General features: G+C 43.7%; 1 protein-coding gene across 2 annotated transcripts in view; it reads right to left on the bottom strand.

The window, feature by feature from the left end:
* LOC115161002 (ubiquitin-conjugating enzyme E2 E3) overlaps positions 1–17,217 on the bottom strand; it is a 34,745-nt gene extending 17,528 nt beyond the window's left edge. Inside the window, exons 1-3 of one of the 2 annotated variants that reach the window (XM_029711632.1) lie at positions 17,081–17,217; positions 15,669–15,876; positions 13,912–13,962 (exon numbers count right to left, since the gene is read on the bottom strand). In XM_029711632.1, coding sequence (XP_029567492.1) covers positions 13,912–13,962; positions 15,669–15,865 — 248 coding nt within the window. In that variant the 5' untranslated portion in view covers positions 15,866–15,876; positions 17,081–17,217. The other variant, XM_029711633.1, reaches the window with a different exon arrangement.
* Positions 17,218–17,485: the final 268 nt, after the last annotated feature.

Genomic DNA, 17,485 nt, shown 5'->3' with positions numbered 1-17,485 from the left:
ACCCTTTGGTTACTGGCCCAATGCTTTTAACCACTAGGCAACCAGGACATTGAAGACTAGGATAGAAGTGCTTCTATAATATATGTCCCAGGAGAGGACTGAGAAGGTGGGCTCTGCGGAGGAGCGGAGGAGACCAACTGAGAGATGAATCATCCCTGACCAGTTATTGCCTTTGTGTGTGTGTGTTTGTGTGTGTGTGCATGCATGTGTGCAGCTGGGCTACAAAGCTGCTCTTTCTCTCTCTCTCTCTCTGGTAAGACCTGTTGCTAAGGGATCTGCCAAGACATTTAATTGTGGATTATGACAAGGCAGACAGTCATGAAAGAGAGCAGCCCTATTCATCTCCTCTGTCTATGATACAACGAGAAAGAGAGAGACAATGATACTACAAAGTGGAGAGACGCAGCACTTCAAAACACTGTTCTGTTTGAGGCCTGACATGGATGTTTACACAAATGAATCGCTTCTTGTGGTGTTGTGTTTATAAAGTCCTAATTAAACTCTGATTTCAACAAAGAAGGTGGAGGACAACCCACAATGTATCCTGTAACAGCTCTTCTCTCCTCTCCACCATCTATGAAGATTTATTTCAGGAGGAAAATTTAATTTCTACTTGTTACGACTCGCATGAAAACTTTTTAAAATCAGTAAGCAGGCTGTGACATTTCGTTTCTGACAGATGCCAAGTCCTTTTTCAAACCTGGCCCTGCTCTTCATCCAAAATAGACACAATAACATGAACAGAAAAGTTTACACAGAGTACTGTATCTGTTGTGAATGAGATGCTTTTCTGTAAGACAAGGTCATTGCTGACTCATGAGCTATTGCTGGAATAACATGTCTCATGCACTCTAAACAGGAAAACAGCACAGAGAAGATACAGCTCATGAACACAAGGAGAGGGGGTGAGTATCCAAACCAGTGTTTGCAAACAACAGGAATGACAGATAAACAGAAGCTCTGTTTGTTGGGCACAGCACAGAGCGCATGTCATACAAGACAAACCACTGCTGATTAAAATACACACAACACCACCACATCCCAGGTCTATTGACGGGTACACTGTGATGAGACAGACCCGCGTCTGTCTCATCACAGTGTACCCGTCAATAGACCTGGGATGGCCCACGGGCCTCCATCCCTACTGGGGGTCTGTGATTAGAGTCAGCTAGCTCAGCATCTCCTGGGCCAGGGGCAGAGAGGGAGGAGGCTGCGTCCCAAATGGGCCAAGGTCAAAAGTTGTGCACTACATGGGGAATAGGGTGCTATTTGGGACGCAGTCAGAAGAGAAATGCAAATCTCGGAAACGGACAGGCTTTGCTGACAAAAACAAGTGCCTGATGTGGAGAGCAGCTTGTTGACAGGCCACTTTGATGACAGGATGAGGACTCTTTTGTCTGGTTCAAAGGGACCGAGGCAGTAAAAAAACGGTTAACCAAATTGGACTGGCGCGTTGTGTAGCTGGTCTTCCCTTTGTGTGTGTGTGTGTGTGTGTGTGTGTGTGTGTGTGTGTAGTAGAAGGGCAGGTGGCTTAAGGGTCTGTAGGGTCTGGTGTCTTATGTTCTGGAGATGTAGTGAGACGAGACTCCCTCTAGAACCCTTGGCTTCCTATTCTCTCCAATACTAGCGTGAAAGTGAGTGGTGTGGATTTGTGCTCTATGTTACAGTGAGGAGCTAGTGACCGGAGACCAGGTCTGTATCCCAAATGGCACCCTATTCCCTATGTAGTGCACTACTTTTCTATTCCCTATATAGTGCACTACTTTCAATCAAAGCACTGTGGGGCCTCGTAAAAAGTAGTGCATTATATAGGAAATAGGGAGCCATTTGGGACTCAACACAGGTGGATTCGTCAGGCAGACATAGCGTGCACTCTCTGACAGCCTGAGCCTTATCAGAGCACAGCAACACAGTCAGTAGAAGTATAAAGCAGATCTGAGCCCATATTCATAAAGCGTCTCAGAGTATGAATGCTGATCTAGGATCAGGTCCTCCATGTCTATTTAATCATATTTATTATGATCTGAAAGACAAAACTAATCAGCCCTCCTACTCTGATATGCTGTGTGAATACAGACCCTGATTACAGGAGAAAAATACCAGTGAGTGAAACATTTTACCACAAATCAACAACAGAACATTACCAAGTGCTGTGTGGCCTGACCTCTAAACCCAAACTAATAGGCTAACATGGTTGGGCTTCCATGGAAGCAGCCGAGAGGGGGGAGAGTGATTATAAAAGGAACACAATGTTTTGCCTTAATAGTCCCTTTAAATGGAAATGAGACATGCCACAAGTAGGTGAAGGTGGGAAAAAACAGCTGTGATCAAACTGATGAGTGTTTTATCCTTCCTATCCCTCACATAGTAGCATTGTGACATGAAGGGGCACTGTGGTGTGTGTGTGTGTGTGTGTGTGTGTGTGTGTGTGTGTGTGTGTGTGTGTGTGTGTGTGTGTGTGTGTGTGTGTGTGTGTGTGTGTGTGTGTGTGCGTGTGAGGTCTAGGCCAAACGGCCGTGGCATGTCAAGGCTTCTATTCCGTGTTTTATCAGAGTAATGGGCTCTGAGCAGAGGAGGGGGGGAGGGAATCATACTGGGACAGCCAGCTCACTCAGGAGACCCTGTAGAGGGGGTGGGAAGGGAGGGGGGAGAGGAGCAGCCAGGAACAGCCAGCCGAAAGCCTACTCCTGAGACACTGGATTCAGACAGAGCAAGGGGCCAGCAGCCTAGCAAATGACATTAGGGATATACTCCATTGGGATTAAAGGGCGGGGGAGCACAAGCATGATAGAGATAAAGAATCATTATCTATATTTACCATGTCTGGGGGAACTAAAGCAGGACCGGCTTCACATACCATCCAAGGCAGTAGTCAGAATCTATCTTTAAGAAAAACCCAGGCTTTCATATTACATTCCCCAAACAGCAATCAGGATTCACTCATTTATATTATGCAGGTTAGATAGTCTCTTTTTGTAAGCCTTTAAAACAGGATGATGTCATCCAGTAACACGAACAAGAGAGATAGAGGTTGGTGAGCTACTGCAAGTGACTGACCCAGGCTAGGTCCTCATACTACACCCTTCCCCTGAAGTGTGCAGTTGCACACTCCCTCCCCATCATCGATTTAAAAGCATAGGATTGGTGTAAGTATTGGCTGGAAGGAGTTTCCACCATTTGTAAGTCAATGAGAGGAAGTGTGTAGGTGCCCACTTCAGAAGGTGTGGATAATGGTTCAGAATAGGGATCCAGCTTGTAGTCCCGTCCAGTGTCCATTCACAGTCAGGCCCAGACTACAGGACATTCGCCAGAAGGTCAGACTGTAATCTAAAACACCCTTGTCCCCCTGTGGGACAAGCTAGGGGTAATTCATTCACAAATAATGAATTACAGGCAAAGCAAGGCCTCACACAGGTGACGCTAATACGCTGAATGAATCACTCAGAACAGAGGTAACAAACACAACATAACACACTTCAATAACACATCAAGTGTGTGATAATGAATGGGGGGAGGTGGAGAAACATCCTATAGAGAGGTGTGGGAAGGGCAGAGGGCAGTTTGATGGGGCACAGGGGCAGACAAGGTGTGTGTGTGTTTCTGCTGGGTAATCTTGTGCCACAGCAAACCCCAGTGGGACTCTGATAGCAGCCAGCCAGGGCAGGTCCCGCCAGATAAATAGTATTACTTCATCTCAGGAGTAAATGTGTGTTTGAAAGGCAGCCAGCACAGAGAATGTAGAAAGACTACAGAGAGGAAGGAAGAGCCGGGACTGGAGTGGACAGCAGTTTTACCTTAGGAAGGGACTGGAGTGGACAGCAGTTTTACCTTAGGAAGGGACTGGAGTGGACAGCAGTTTTACCTTAGGAAGGGACTGGAGTGGACAGCAGTTTTACCTTAGGAAGGGACTGGAGTGGACAGCAGTTTTACCTTAGGAAGGGACTGGAGTGGACAGCAGTTTTACCTTAAGAAGGGAGTGGACAGCAGTTTTACCTTAGGAAGGGACTGGAGTGGACAGCAGTTTTACCTTAGGAAGGGACTGGAGTGGACAGCAGTTTTACCTTAGGAAGGGACTGGAGTGGACAGCAGTTTTACCTTAGGAAGGGACTGAAGAGGACAGCAGTTTTACCTTAGGAAGGGACTGGAGTGGACAGCAGTTTTACATTACAAAGGGACTGAAGAGGACAGCAGTTTTACCTTAGGAAGGGACTGAAGAGGACAGCAGTTTTACCTTAGGAAGGGACTGGAGTGGACAGCAGTTTTACCTTAGGAAGGGACTGAAGAGGACAGCAGTTTTACCTTAGGAAGGGACGGGAGTGGACAGCAGTTTTACATTACAAAGGGACTGAAGTGGACAGCAGTTTTACCTTAAGAAGGGAGTGGACAGCAGTTTTACCTTAGGAAGGGACTGGAGTGGACAGCAGTTTTACCTTAGGAAGGGACTGGAGTGGACAGCAGTTTTACCTTAGGAAGGGACTGGAGTGGACAGCAGTTTTACCTTAGGAAGGGACTGGAGTGGACAGCAGTTTTACCTTAAGAAGGAAGTGGACAGCAGTTTTACCTTAGGAAGGGACTGGAGTGGACAGCAGTTTTACCTTAGGAAGGGACTGGAGTGGACAGCAGTTTTACCTTAGGAAGGGACTGGAGTGGACAGCAGTTTTACCTTAGGAAGGGACTGGAGTGGACAGCAGTTTTACCTTAGGAAGGGACTGGAGTGGACAGCAGTTTTACATTACAAAGGGACTGAAGTGGACAGCAGTTTTACCTTAAGAACAGAGTGGACAGCGGTTTGACCTTAAGAACGGAGTGGACAGCAGTTTTACCTTAGGAAGGGACTGGAGTGGACAGCAGTTTTACCTTAGGAAGGGACTGGAGTGGACAGCAGTTTTACCTTAGGAAGGGACTGGAGTGGACAGCAGTTTTACCTTACAAAAGATCTGGAGTGGACAGCAGTTTTTAATTTTTGTATTTTTTAATTTCACCTTTATTTAACCAGGTAGGCCAGTTGAGAACAAGTTCTCATTTACAACTGCGACCTGGCCAAGATAAAGCAAAGCAGTGCGACAAAAATAACACAGTTACACATGGGATAAACAAACGTACAGTCAATAACACAATAGAAAAGTCTATATAGTGTGTGCAAATGGCGTAAGGAGGTAAGGCAATAAATAGGCCATAGTAGCGAAGTAATTACAATTTAGCAATTTACTCTGGAGTGATAGATGTGCAGATGATGATGTGCAAGTAGAAATACTGGTGTGCAAAAGAGCAGAAAAACAAAAACAAATATGGGGATGAGGTAGGTAGTTGGTTGGATGGGCTATTTACAGATGGGCTGTGTACAGCTGCAGCGATCGGTAAGCTGCTCTGACAGCTGACGCTTAAAGTTAGTGAAGGAGATATAAGTCTCCAACTTCAGTGATTTTTGCAATTCGTTCCAGTCATTGGCAGTAGAGAACTGGAAGGAAAGGCAGCCAAAGTAGGTGTTGGCTTTGGGGGTGACCAGTGAAATATACCTGCTGGAGCGCGTGCTACGGGTGGGTGTTGCTATGGTGACCAGTGAGCAGAGATAAGGCGGAGCTTAACCTAGCAAAGACTTGCAGATGACCTGGAGTCAGTGGGTTTGGCGACGAATATGTAGCGAGGACCAGCCAACGAGAGCATACAGGTCGCAGTGGTGGGTAGTATATGGGGCTTTGGTGACAAAACGGATGGCACTGTGATAGACTGCATCCAATTTGCTGAGTAGAGTGTTGGAGGCTATTTTGTAAATGATATCACCAAAGTCAAGGATCGGTAGGATAGCCAGTTTTACGAGGGTATGTTTGGCAGCAGTGAAGTTGGCTTCGTTGTGAAATAGGAAGCCGATTCTAGATTTAACTTTGGATTAGAGATGCTTAATGTGAGTCTGGAAGGAGCGTTTACAGTCTAGCCAGACACCTAAGTATTTGTAGTTGTCCACATATTCTAAGTCAGAACCGTCCAGGGTAGTGATGCTAGTCGCGCGGGCGGGTGCGGGCAGCGATCGGTTGAAGAGCATGCATTTAGTTTTACTAGCATTACCTTAGGAAGTGACTGGAGAGGACAGCAATTTTACATTATAAAGGGACTGAAGAGGACAGCAGTTTTACCTTAGGAAGGGACTGGAGTGGACAGCAGTTTTACCTTAGGAAGGGACTGAAGAGGACAGCAGTTTTACCTTAGGAAGGGACTGGAGTGGACAGCAGTTTTACCTTAGGAAGGGACTGGAGTGGACAGCAGTTTTACCTTAGGAAGGGACTGGAGTGGACAGCAGTTTTACCTTAGGAAGGGACTGGAGTGGACAGCAGTTTTACCTTAGGAAGGGACTGGAGTGGACAGCAGTTTTACATTACAAAGGGACTGAAGTGGACAGCAGTTTTACCTTAAGAAGGGAGTGGACAGCAGTTTTACCTTAGGAAGGGACTGGAGTGGACAGCAGTTTTACCTTAGGAAGGGACTGGAGTGGACAGCAGTTTTACCTTAGGAAGGGACTGGAGTGGACAGCAGTTTTACCTTAAGAAGGAAGTGGACAGCAGTTTTACCTTAGGAAGGGACTGGAGTGGACAGCAGTTTTACATTACAAAGGGACTGGAGTGGACAGCAGTTTGACCTTAAGAACAGAGTGGACAGCGGTTTGACCTTAAGAACGGAGTGGACAGCAGTTTTACCTTAAGAACGGAGTGGACAGCGGTTTGACCTTAAGAACGGAGTAGACAGCAGTTTTACCTTAAGAAGGGAGTGGACAGCAGTTTGACCTTAAGAACGGAGTGGACAGCAGTTTGACCTTAAGAACGGAGTGGACAGCAGTTTTACCTTAAGAAGGGAGTGGACAGCAGTTTTACCTTAAGAACGGAGTGGACAGCAGTTTTACCTTAAGAAGGGAGTGGACAGCAGTTTGACCTTAAGAAGGGAGTGGACAGCAGTTTGACCTTAAGAAGGGAGTGGACAGCAGTTTTACCTTAAGAACGGAGTGGACAGCAGTTTTACCTTAAGAACGGAGTGGACAGCAGTTTGACCTTAAGAACGGAGTGGACAGCAGTTTTACCTTAAGAAGGGAGTGGACAGCAGTTTTACCTTAAGAACGGAGTGGACAGCAGTTTTACCTTAAGAAGGGAGTGGACAGCAGTTTGACCTTAAGAAGGGAGTGGACAGCAGTTTGACCTTAAGAAGGGAGTGGACAGCAGTTTTACCTTAAGAACGGAGTGGACAGCAGTTTTACCTTAAGAAGGGAGTGGACAGCGGTTTGACCTTAAGAACGGAGTGGACAGCAGTTTGACCTTAAGAACGGAGTGGACAGCGGTTTGACCTTAAGAACGGAGTGGACAGCAGTTTTACCTTAAGAAGGGAGTGGACAGCAGTTTGACCTTAAGAACGGAGTGGACAGCAGTTTGACCTTAAGAACGGAGTGGACAGCAGTTTTACCTTAAGAAGGGAGTGGACAGCAGTTTGACCTTAAGAACGGAGTGGACAGCAGTTTGACCTTAAGAACAGAGTGGACAGCAGTTTTACCTTAAGAAGGGAGTGGACAGCAGTTTTACCTTAAGAACGGAGTGGACAGCAGTTTTACCTTAAGAAGGGAGTGGACAGCAGTTTGACCTTAAGAAGGGAGTGGACAGCAGTTTGACCTTAAGAAGGGAGTGGACAGCAGTTTTACCTTAAGAACGGAGTGGACAGCGGTTTGACCTTAAGAACGGAGTGGACAGCAGTTTGACCTTAAGAACGGAGTGGACAGCGGTTTGACCTTAAGAACGGAGTGGACAGCAGTTTTACCTTAAGAAGGGAGTGGACAGCGGTTTGACCTTAAGAACGGAGTGGACAGCAGTTTTACCTTAAGAAGGGAGTGGACAGCAGTTTGACCTTAAGAACGGAGTGGACAGCAGTTTGACCTTAAGAACGGAGTGGACAGCAGTTTTACCTTAAGAAGGGAGTGGACAGCAGTTTTACCTTAAGAACGGAGTGGACAGCAGTTTTACCTTAAGAAGGGAGTGGACAGCAGTTTGACCTTAAGAAGGGAGTGGACAGCAGTTTGACCTTAAGAAGGGAGTGGACAGCAGTTTTACCTTAAGAACGGAGTGGACAGCAGTTTTACCTTAAGAAGGGAGTGGACAGCAGTTTGACCTTAAGAACGGAGTGGACAGCAGTTTGACCTTAAGAACGGAGTGGACAGCAGTTTTACCTTAAGAAGGGAGTGGACAGCAGTTTTACCTTAAGAACGGAGTGGACAGCAGTTTTACCTTAAGAAGGGAGTGGACAGCAGTTTGACCTTAAGAAGGGAGTGGACAGCAGTTTGACCTTAAGAAGGGAGTGGACAGCAGTTTTACCTTAAGAACGGAGTGGACAGCAGTTTTACCTTAAGAAGGGAGTGGACAGCAGTTTTACCTTAAGAACGGAGTGGACAGCAGTTTTACCTTAAGAAGGGAGTGGACAGCAGTTTGACCTTAAGAAGGGAGTGGACAGCAGTTTGACCTTAAGAAGGGAGTGGACAGCGGTTTGACCTTAAGAACGGAGTGGACAGCAGTTTTACCTTAAGAAGGGAGTGGACAGCAGTTTGACCTTAAGAACGGAGTGGACAGCAGTTTTACCTTAAGAAGGGAGTGGACAGCAGTTTGACCTTAAGAACGGAGTGGACAGCAGTTTGACCTTAAGAACGGATTGGACAGCAGTTTTACCTTAAGAAGGGAGTGGACAGCAGTTTTACCTTAAGAAGGGACTGGTGGTACTGACAGATAATAATAAACTAACAACACATGACACCGCTTCTATTGAAATATGAGTATACGATCCCTGAGGGGATTGAACACATAAAGCCACACAAAGCATGACAGGTATAGAGAGCAGGTTGACGTTTATTGTCATGAGTCTTGTCCTGGGGGCAGAACTCTTAGATAGGCCAACTGCAAAGTCAAAATTGGCTATTTTGTAAAAATTCATGAAAACTAAAATTAGCTTTTTGGTGTAAATTGAAGTTTGGGTCAGGCATTAGGGTTAGCAGTGTGGTTAAGGTTAGGGTTAGGAATTTGTCTGTGCCGACTAGTGATCACTCTGCAGAGTTGCTTCCAGAACAAGAAAAATGCTAACCTGCGTGCTATGACAGGACAGAACAACCTTTTCACTGTCCTGGGGGTGAGGGGGTGAGGGAGACAGGGGGGAGGGAAGCGGGGAGGGGGGATTGAAGGGGTGAGAAGGGGGATAGAGGGGGTGACTCTTTGGCCTATGTGTACGTGGCAGTGGGGACAGTCTTCCACTGTGTGACCCCACAGTAATGCAGGGTAGAATGTCCAAGACGCCTACCACAGCTGACAGACTAGGCAGTAACTGACAGACTGCCAGCAGCAGGCGACTACCAAGTAACTCTGATTCATATCAAATCTGTGCATCAAACCGTAATGACACGTTCCAGCCTAAAGGGTTCTAAAAGGGTTCTTCAGCTGTCCCCAAAGGAGAACCCTTCTTGGTTTCAGGTAGAACCATTTTGGGTTCCAAGTAGAACCCTCTTTGGAAAGGGTTCTACATGGATCCCAGAAGGGTTCTACCTGGAACCAAAAAGGGTGCTTCTAAGGGTTCTCCTATGGGGACAGCCGAAGATAGCACCTTTTCTTCTAAGAGTGTAGAGCTTTCTTTAAACGTTTATTCAAGGTAGATCAGCTTGGATGAACAGGGCAGAGAAATCAGCATTATATTTCTTCATAGCCCATTCTACATGCACTGCTTGCTTTAGGTGTAATAATGACAAGATACATAGAATACAGCTGTGGGGTACAGTGTGTGTAGAGTTTCTCTGGATGAGCCTGTTCTATGGTGATACACACTAACATTGCTTCTTTCCTGATCTGTTTCTGAACTAGACTGTACGCAGAAAATAATCACCAATTACTGAACTAATCTACCAATTATATACAAATGAGATTGTTTGAATAAATTAATGGAACATGGACAAATAAGATGGAGAAGGCCTTTTCATAATTTGTCTAAATGATTATTCAACAGTATCCCTCTAGAAACCAGATGATGAATTCCACCCGCTGTCTTCTAACAAGAGTAGAGGTAGGGGTGGCCAGACGGTGAAATTTAACCTGCCATGCAGAATAAACTAGCAATACACAATGCAAGCTAACAAGAAGAACGGCTCAAATGTATACACAATTGTATCTTGTACCTAACTATTTTCAATGATTATGTATCCTTTATTTAACAAGGGAAGTCACATTGAGATTGACTGGATATGCTGTGCAGATGCAGAAGCTTCAATCCATTTTCCAGTGCTGTTTTTTAAAGTCCTCTGCTACAATGTGTTCACTCGCACTAGAAATTCCATGGCTATTAGCACTTTGTCCTTTCGAAGAAGAAGTGAGCAGAGCGCACGTTGTAAACCAATACCAGGAAGACAGGCGCGGGAAGGATCGCAAGTCAAGGTACATTACAAACGGAGCAGACTAGACTATACAGTTGATGTGCTTTATAGTAGCTTTATTTCATTCAGTCATGTAGTCATTTAGATGTTTTTCCTTTTCTAAAGGAGAATACATCCCCATATATGTCATGTGTGTTTATGTGTGGTCAGACAGGTCTGCATGGTGGCGTTGGTGTTTCATCAATAGCAGTGCTTCTCTGCATTACTATCCAATAGCATCGGCATAAACATTAAAACCATCATCGATCAGGCTACTGAATATGAATAGACTAGAATAGGTTCCTAGAGGGAACATCACTGCACTGGGTCGCTGACCAATGTGGACCAGCAACACAGAGGCAATGTTTTAATTCATCTGTTTAAGAATGGCATTCAGGTCCATTAAGGCTGTAATTCTTAGCGTCAAATTGCAGGAGAGCTTGCCCTTGGTTTAGTGTAGTAAGTAGTGTGTGTGTGTGTGTGTGTGTGTGTGTGTGTGTGTGTGTGTGTGTGTGTGTGTGTGTGTGTGTGTGTGTGTGTGTGTGTGTGTGTGTGTGTGTGTGTGTGTGTGTATGTGTGTGTGTGTGTGTGTGTGTGTGTGTGTGTATGTGTGTGTGTGTGTGTGTGTGTGTGTGTGTGTGTGTGTGTGTGTGTGTGTGTGTGTGTGTGTGTGTGTGTGTGTGTTACTGTGTCAATTTGGAGTACACGAGGGCCTAAGGTGAAAGAACAAGGAAAATATTTGATAGTTGATACTGTAACCAAAACCAACAACAATGAACTAGGCTATCTAAACCAAGTGAAATTAGAGCCAAGTTGTGGGCCAAGGCACTATCAACACAGTGAGCCTAAATGTGATGCATTACCATCAAACCACTGTAATGTCCCAGGCAGCCTCCAGGTAAATGCACTGGCCACTGGGGATGTGTGTCCCAGGCAGCCTCCAGGTAAATGTGTGCACTGTATAGGACACTGTATAGTGCACTGTAAATGTGTGCATTGCATGCTATTTGGAACACAACCAGAGACTGACTGTCCAATTGACTGAAAGGGGATTCATGAGCCACGCACGCACACACCATGACAGCAGTGCTGATCTAGGATCAGGTCCCCCTTGTCCATTTAATCATGTTTGTTATAATCTAAAAGGAAAAACTGATCCTATATCAGCACTCCTACTCAAAGTGCACAGCACAAAGTGAAGGATTAGACCGAGAAAGGCCCTGCACTGTCAATTACCATTATCAAAGGTTGTCTCGGGATGCCCTAGTTGTGCCAGGGCAGGATATCGATCCCCGTTTCAATCCAGAAGACACACGGTGTGGGCTGGAGCTCACCACTACCGCATCAACACAACAGGCAGAGGAGGACCACACATTCACCCACATCATGCTGATCTGTGGTCCATGATCCACGACCACATGTTCACAGGGACACAGTGATCCAATCTACATCTCAGTGAGGCAGTCTTAACTTAACCTATGCATACATGCAACATCAGCATTTTAGAAAACAGGGGTGTATTCACTTGGAACCAAACAGAACCAAACAGAAGCAAACGGAACGATATAGGGAGGCACCGACCTGAAGTTTTCCAATAGAAACTCTTGTTTCGGTTGCAAAACTTTTTACGTTTGGAGTAAACCGTTTCCGTTGCGAAATGTTTTGGACTAATTACACCCCGGAATGTTTGTCCAAAGACGTTTCTTATAAATGTCTCTAAAGGTAGCGGGCTCTACATCAACCCCTATGACACCACAGTAACTGATTCTATTCTAAAACAACAAACCTGGAGTCAAAGGAATTCATGTCGGAGGTTAGTGTTAAGTTTAGTTTATTAGGATCCACATTTGCTGGCTAGTCTGAAGAATGCCAGAACCCCCCTTTAAGTCCTGGGTCTAGAGAGCAAAACAAAGACCATATGTCATAGTGCTGCTTCATGAATATGTTCTAGAAGGACATTCCCAGGCTGGGGTCAAAGTCATTAGAGCTAATACACTTAATGACAGAATGAAACCCAATTTCAGAGGCATAACTCAAACTCTGTCTGTAATTTCTCCTTGGTTGAAGACATTTAAAATGCAACAACAAAAGAATGATGAAAATACAACTGTCGGTATCTGTGCAATAGTGGTTTGGATAAAGAACATTTGCACACCCCAGTAAGCAAAGTATTGTAAGTTTATCAAATCGCATGACTGCAATTGCATTTCAGAAGACTCAAGGATGACAAAAGGGCATTCAAGAATCTAAACAGACAATTTTTTCTCTCTCCAAAAGACTTGTTTAACAGCAAACAGTTGTTTAACAGCAAACAGTAAGACTTGTTTAACAGCTAAAAAGTATGATGCAAAATTCTTCAGCAGTCATCCAAAAACATAAAATCATACATTCTCTAATTAAACTGAATCTGCAGCATCCCATCTGCTTTATAAAAACATATCCAGGTCAACTCTGTTATAGACACATATCTATGTCAACTCCATTATAAACACATACTGTATCTATGCCAACTCTGTTATAAACACATAACTGTCAACTCTGTCATAAACGCGTATTTGTGTCAACTCCATTATAAACACATATCTATGTCAACTCCATTATAAACACATATCTATGTCAACTCCATTATAAACACATATCTATGTCAACTCCATTATAAACACATATCTATGTCAACTCCATTATAAACACATATCTATGTCGACTCCATTATAAACACATATCTATGTCAACTCCATTATAAACACATATCTATATCAACTCCATTATAAACACATATCTATGTCAACTCCATTATAAACACATATCTATGTCAACTCCATTATAAACACATATCTATGTCGACTCCATTATAAACACATATCTATGTCAACTCCATTATAAACACATATCTATGTCAACTCCATTATAAACACATATCTATGTCAACTCCATTATAAACACATATCTATGTCAACTCCATTATAAACACATATCTATGTCAACTCCATTATAAACACATACCTATGTCGACTCCATTATAAACACATATCTATGTCAACTCCATTATAAACACATATCTATGTCAACTCCATTATAAACACATATCTATGTCAACTCCATTATAAACACATATCTATGTCAACCTCGTTACAACAGATGGAATCTAAATGGACAGAGATCAACAGCATGTAGGATGGAATCAAAGACAGTCCGCATAAATGCAGCATCTGTTGCATTATTGAAAACATGACAGTGCAAAAACCATAGCTAAACATCAATTATTTAACACATCAAAAACCATCAAACCAGACCATCCTCTTCGTCTCTGCTTTGAAGCCAGGCATTGGAATAATATGAATGTCCTATTAGAACACTTTAATATGACAAGTAATACAACAAGTTCAAATAAATATCTGCAACAGTTTTGTGTGACAGCAGAACACATAACTGACAGCCTTCAGTCTCATCCAAAAAAGAGCACAAACAGAATAAAAATGAATATGAAATCTTTGCAATACCTGCAGTTAGGTGGTGGATCCAGAGTGATCTCAGCAAGCTCCTTCTGGATTCTGTGGGAAATAAATGAAACATGTGATGAAGCTATGAGAACAGGGCTGTGAGAGAAGAGACTCAACAGCACTAGACTAGAGCAGCCCTGTAGGGATGAACAATACACACATAAAAAATCATCAAGGATAAAAACACAGCAAAGTCAACAGACTTGTTTCTATTGTAGACCTCGCTGTCAGAGAGAGAGAGAGAAATGAGAGGGGAGAAGAGAAGAGATTTTACAGCACTAAACTAGAGTAGCCATGTAGACTAGGGACTTACACTGCCCTCTACCAATGTAGCTCTAACTGCACGGCTCTCTCTCTCTATATCTCTCCCTCTCTCTCTCCCTCTCTCTCCCTCTCTCTCTCTCTCTGCTCAGCACAGCTAACATGGCTGCTTCCTCTTTGTTCTCCCAGGCAGAACCCGAAGCCCAAAACAGCAAAACTTTCTCTCCTTCGTTTCTTCCCATCCGTTCACCCCAAAACAACACTCTCACCCCCAGCACAAAGCTAGCTCCCCTAACCTCCAACCCCGCCACTCATCCACCCATTCCAGTCACATTAAGCACAAAAGATTTTCTTTTAAAGCTTATATGCAAATGAGGCAAAGAGGGAGAGGGAGGGGGGAGGACCTCGGGTATATTTGACAAGGGCTTTAAACCAGAAAGAGCTGCGTAGGGGGCTGTTACTAAAGCATTATTAACAGTTCGTAAGGGAGAAAAAGGGGAGGATTTTGACATACTTGCCTTTAAATACATTTCTATTCTGGTCTACTGTTAGTATTTGATACATATATTTAAGGGGCAATCAGCAGTTGCTAGATACATTTTAGGACTTATAAATTAATGATATTTACCCACTGATTCTTGAAGAATACAACTCCATTGTTTGTAAACAACTTAAATGTAAACAAACACTATATAGCCTTAAAACATGGTTGAAACTATCATTTCAATATCATGGATGGTCAGTCCGTGTGCATCCATAGCGCTGTCCATGAATTTGAAAGTGATTGCATTTCTCCAGCCCCATTCCTCAGCTTTTGAATGAAACAGGGGCGGGGTTAAGGCTTGGTTATTGTGTTTTTTTTATTTATTTTACCTTTATTTAACTAGGCAAGTCAGTTAAGAACAAATTCTTATTTTCAATGACGGGCCTAGGAACAGCGGGTTAACTGCCTTGTTCAGGAGCTGAACGACAGATTTCTACCTTGTCAGCTCGGGGATCCTTTCGGTTACTAGTCCAACGCTCTAACCACTAGGCTACCTGCCGCCGTTTCAACTGCTGATTGACACTTTAAGGGCTATTGTGTAGATCATTCTGTTTATTTTTGAAGTTCAGATAAGATTGAAAACTGCTAAACATTTATGTATGTTAAAGTGACTATCATCCACACATATCATTAAATATTGTGACATGATAAGGAGAATAGGTCACTATCAATACTTCACAAAACCTTGATCAAACAACTTAATATTAAAGCCTTTACTACATATGATAATGTAGTACAATGGCTGTAGTTTTTAATAATCTTATTTGGCACATGAATAATAGATTTAAAAAAATGGCTCCTATCATAATAGGATTTGTGACTCAAAGGATTAAAGCATTATAAATTAATCATAATTCTTACATTAGGCTACTCAGTTTAGCAGAAGGATGTAGGCTACAGTAATTATGAATTATTCCAAATTGGAAGAAGACAGTGATAATGAAGACATTACCTTTTAGCACTAGTGGACAACTTGGCGGTAGTCTTGCTGGATAATTTGGTAGGTTTCTTCTGTTGCTGAGGGGGTGTGGCGGGCTGCTGTTTTCTCTCTGGCTCCGGCACCGCCGGGTCTCGCTGGTCCGCATCAGAACTACCACTGCTGGTGCTTGGACTCTCATCATCTGACCGCCCTTGTCTTTCACTGGACATTTTGATTCCCCCTATGAAGAAAGAACAGAAATGTTATGCACTGTTTCAATAACTGTGATCCCTACATCATAACTTTGGATAATAACATGGTCATAGGCTACAGCTAATCGATAACTGCATTGAATCTACGCATGATGTCATTGCAGCTGTGATAATTGATATCCAGCCGAGAGAGATAGGTGTTGCTCATCATCAGACATGTAGGTTACCTCCTCAACTTTACATCATTCACTGGACTGGTAGACCCCTTTGTGGGCTGGTCTGTGGTTTGTAACCTACATGAATAGGCCTATTCAGGCCTATGTCCTGTCTGTCAATTTGATGGTTGGATGTTGAGCATTACTGAGTATTCATCAAAAGTTATTTATAAGCAAAAGCTACAAACTATTTCAACATAATATCCATTAGAGTACTTTATTTAAATCACTGTCATTTTGATGGACAAACGATGTTCTTGATGATTCCATAATGGTCACACCACACGCCTATATCAAGCTATATGGTTAGATAAGGGTCACCAAATCATTCTATTAGCTCGATTCAATTGGCTTTTAATAATCCCCGCATAGACCCATAACACGCGTGCAAATATTGTTACATTATCGCAGTTTATTTGAAGCCTTGTGGTCGGTAATAAAAGAAGGCTCGGATTCAATCCTTGTGACTAATGACTAGGGTACTGTACCCTCGTTTTGGGGTGAGTTCCCGAATGATTTAGCTGTCAAAAGCCAAGCAATAGAAAACAATGATACAAAACACTCCTAGCTAGCCTACAGCATAGCCACCATCACACAAATATTGGTTTGGAGAATACGAATGAAGAGCTGCAAGGAAAGCATAATTGCACCTATTTGCAGCAAGGGGGCTCGCAAGACAGGCAGGCGAGCTAAATAAAACATAGCATGTTTCTCTCACTTTAGGAGAGCATTATTATACGTCTATACCCGACGAATAGGAGCATATCGACTATAATTCAATTGGCGCATTCTAAGGAACAGTACATGTTTCGAATCCGACCTTAGAGTCCTTTGTAGATCGGCAAGGTTTGTTATGGTAGGAGACTCCAGTATCAGCATGGTGTACCAAGTCAACTGATGCATGAAGTCAGTTCCGAGCAAGCTCCCTCTAACACGACAGCGCTGAAAAAAAACAAGAAAGGACGATCTTTCTCCGCCTAACCTAGACTCTCCCGGATCCTTGGAGCTTGTTCTTTACCTTTAGCGTGGTCTCGTCCTGATTTAGGCCGGGTAGGAGTGTTAAAAATCCGGTGGAATTGTAGCCGGGAAGACGACGAGCTCCGGCCAAGCTGTGAACATTGGAGAATCGGAAGGAGTGGAGGCGCTGCATTACTGGCTTAGAAGAGACAGGTGGCGCTGGGTAGCGAGTGACTCAATCGTTGCTTTGGGTCCATTGAGATTGAGACAAGGGGATCTGTTTCACTCTCACTTCCAAACGATGGTCATAGAGCAAACAGCGGGAAATGTACTGGCTGTCACTACTTGCAGTCCTCTGATATTCATTCGAGTGAAGGAGCATATGTAGGACTATTATTTTGTTGTTTTGGGGGCTTCAAAACAGCGGAGGGGAATACAGAATACAGGTTTGAACAACGCTTGTTAT

This window comes from Salmo trutta, chromosome 24 (assembly GCF_901001165.1).
Source record: "Salmo trutta chromosome 24, fSalTru1.1, whole genome shotgun sequence".
Lineage (NCBI taxonomy): Eukaryota > Metazoa > Chordata > Actinopteri > Salmoniformes > Salmonidae > Salmo > Salmo trutta.
This window is presented reverse-complemented; position numbering and strand designations above follow the sequence as displayed.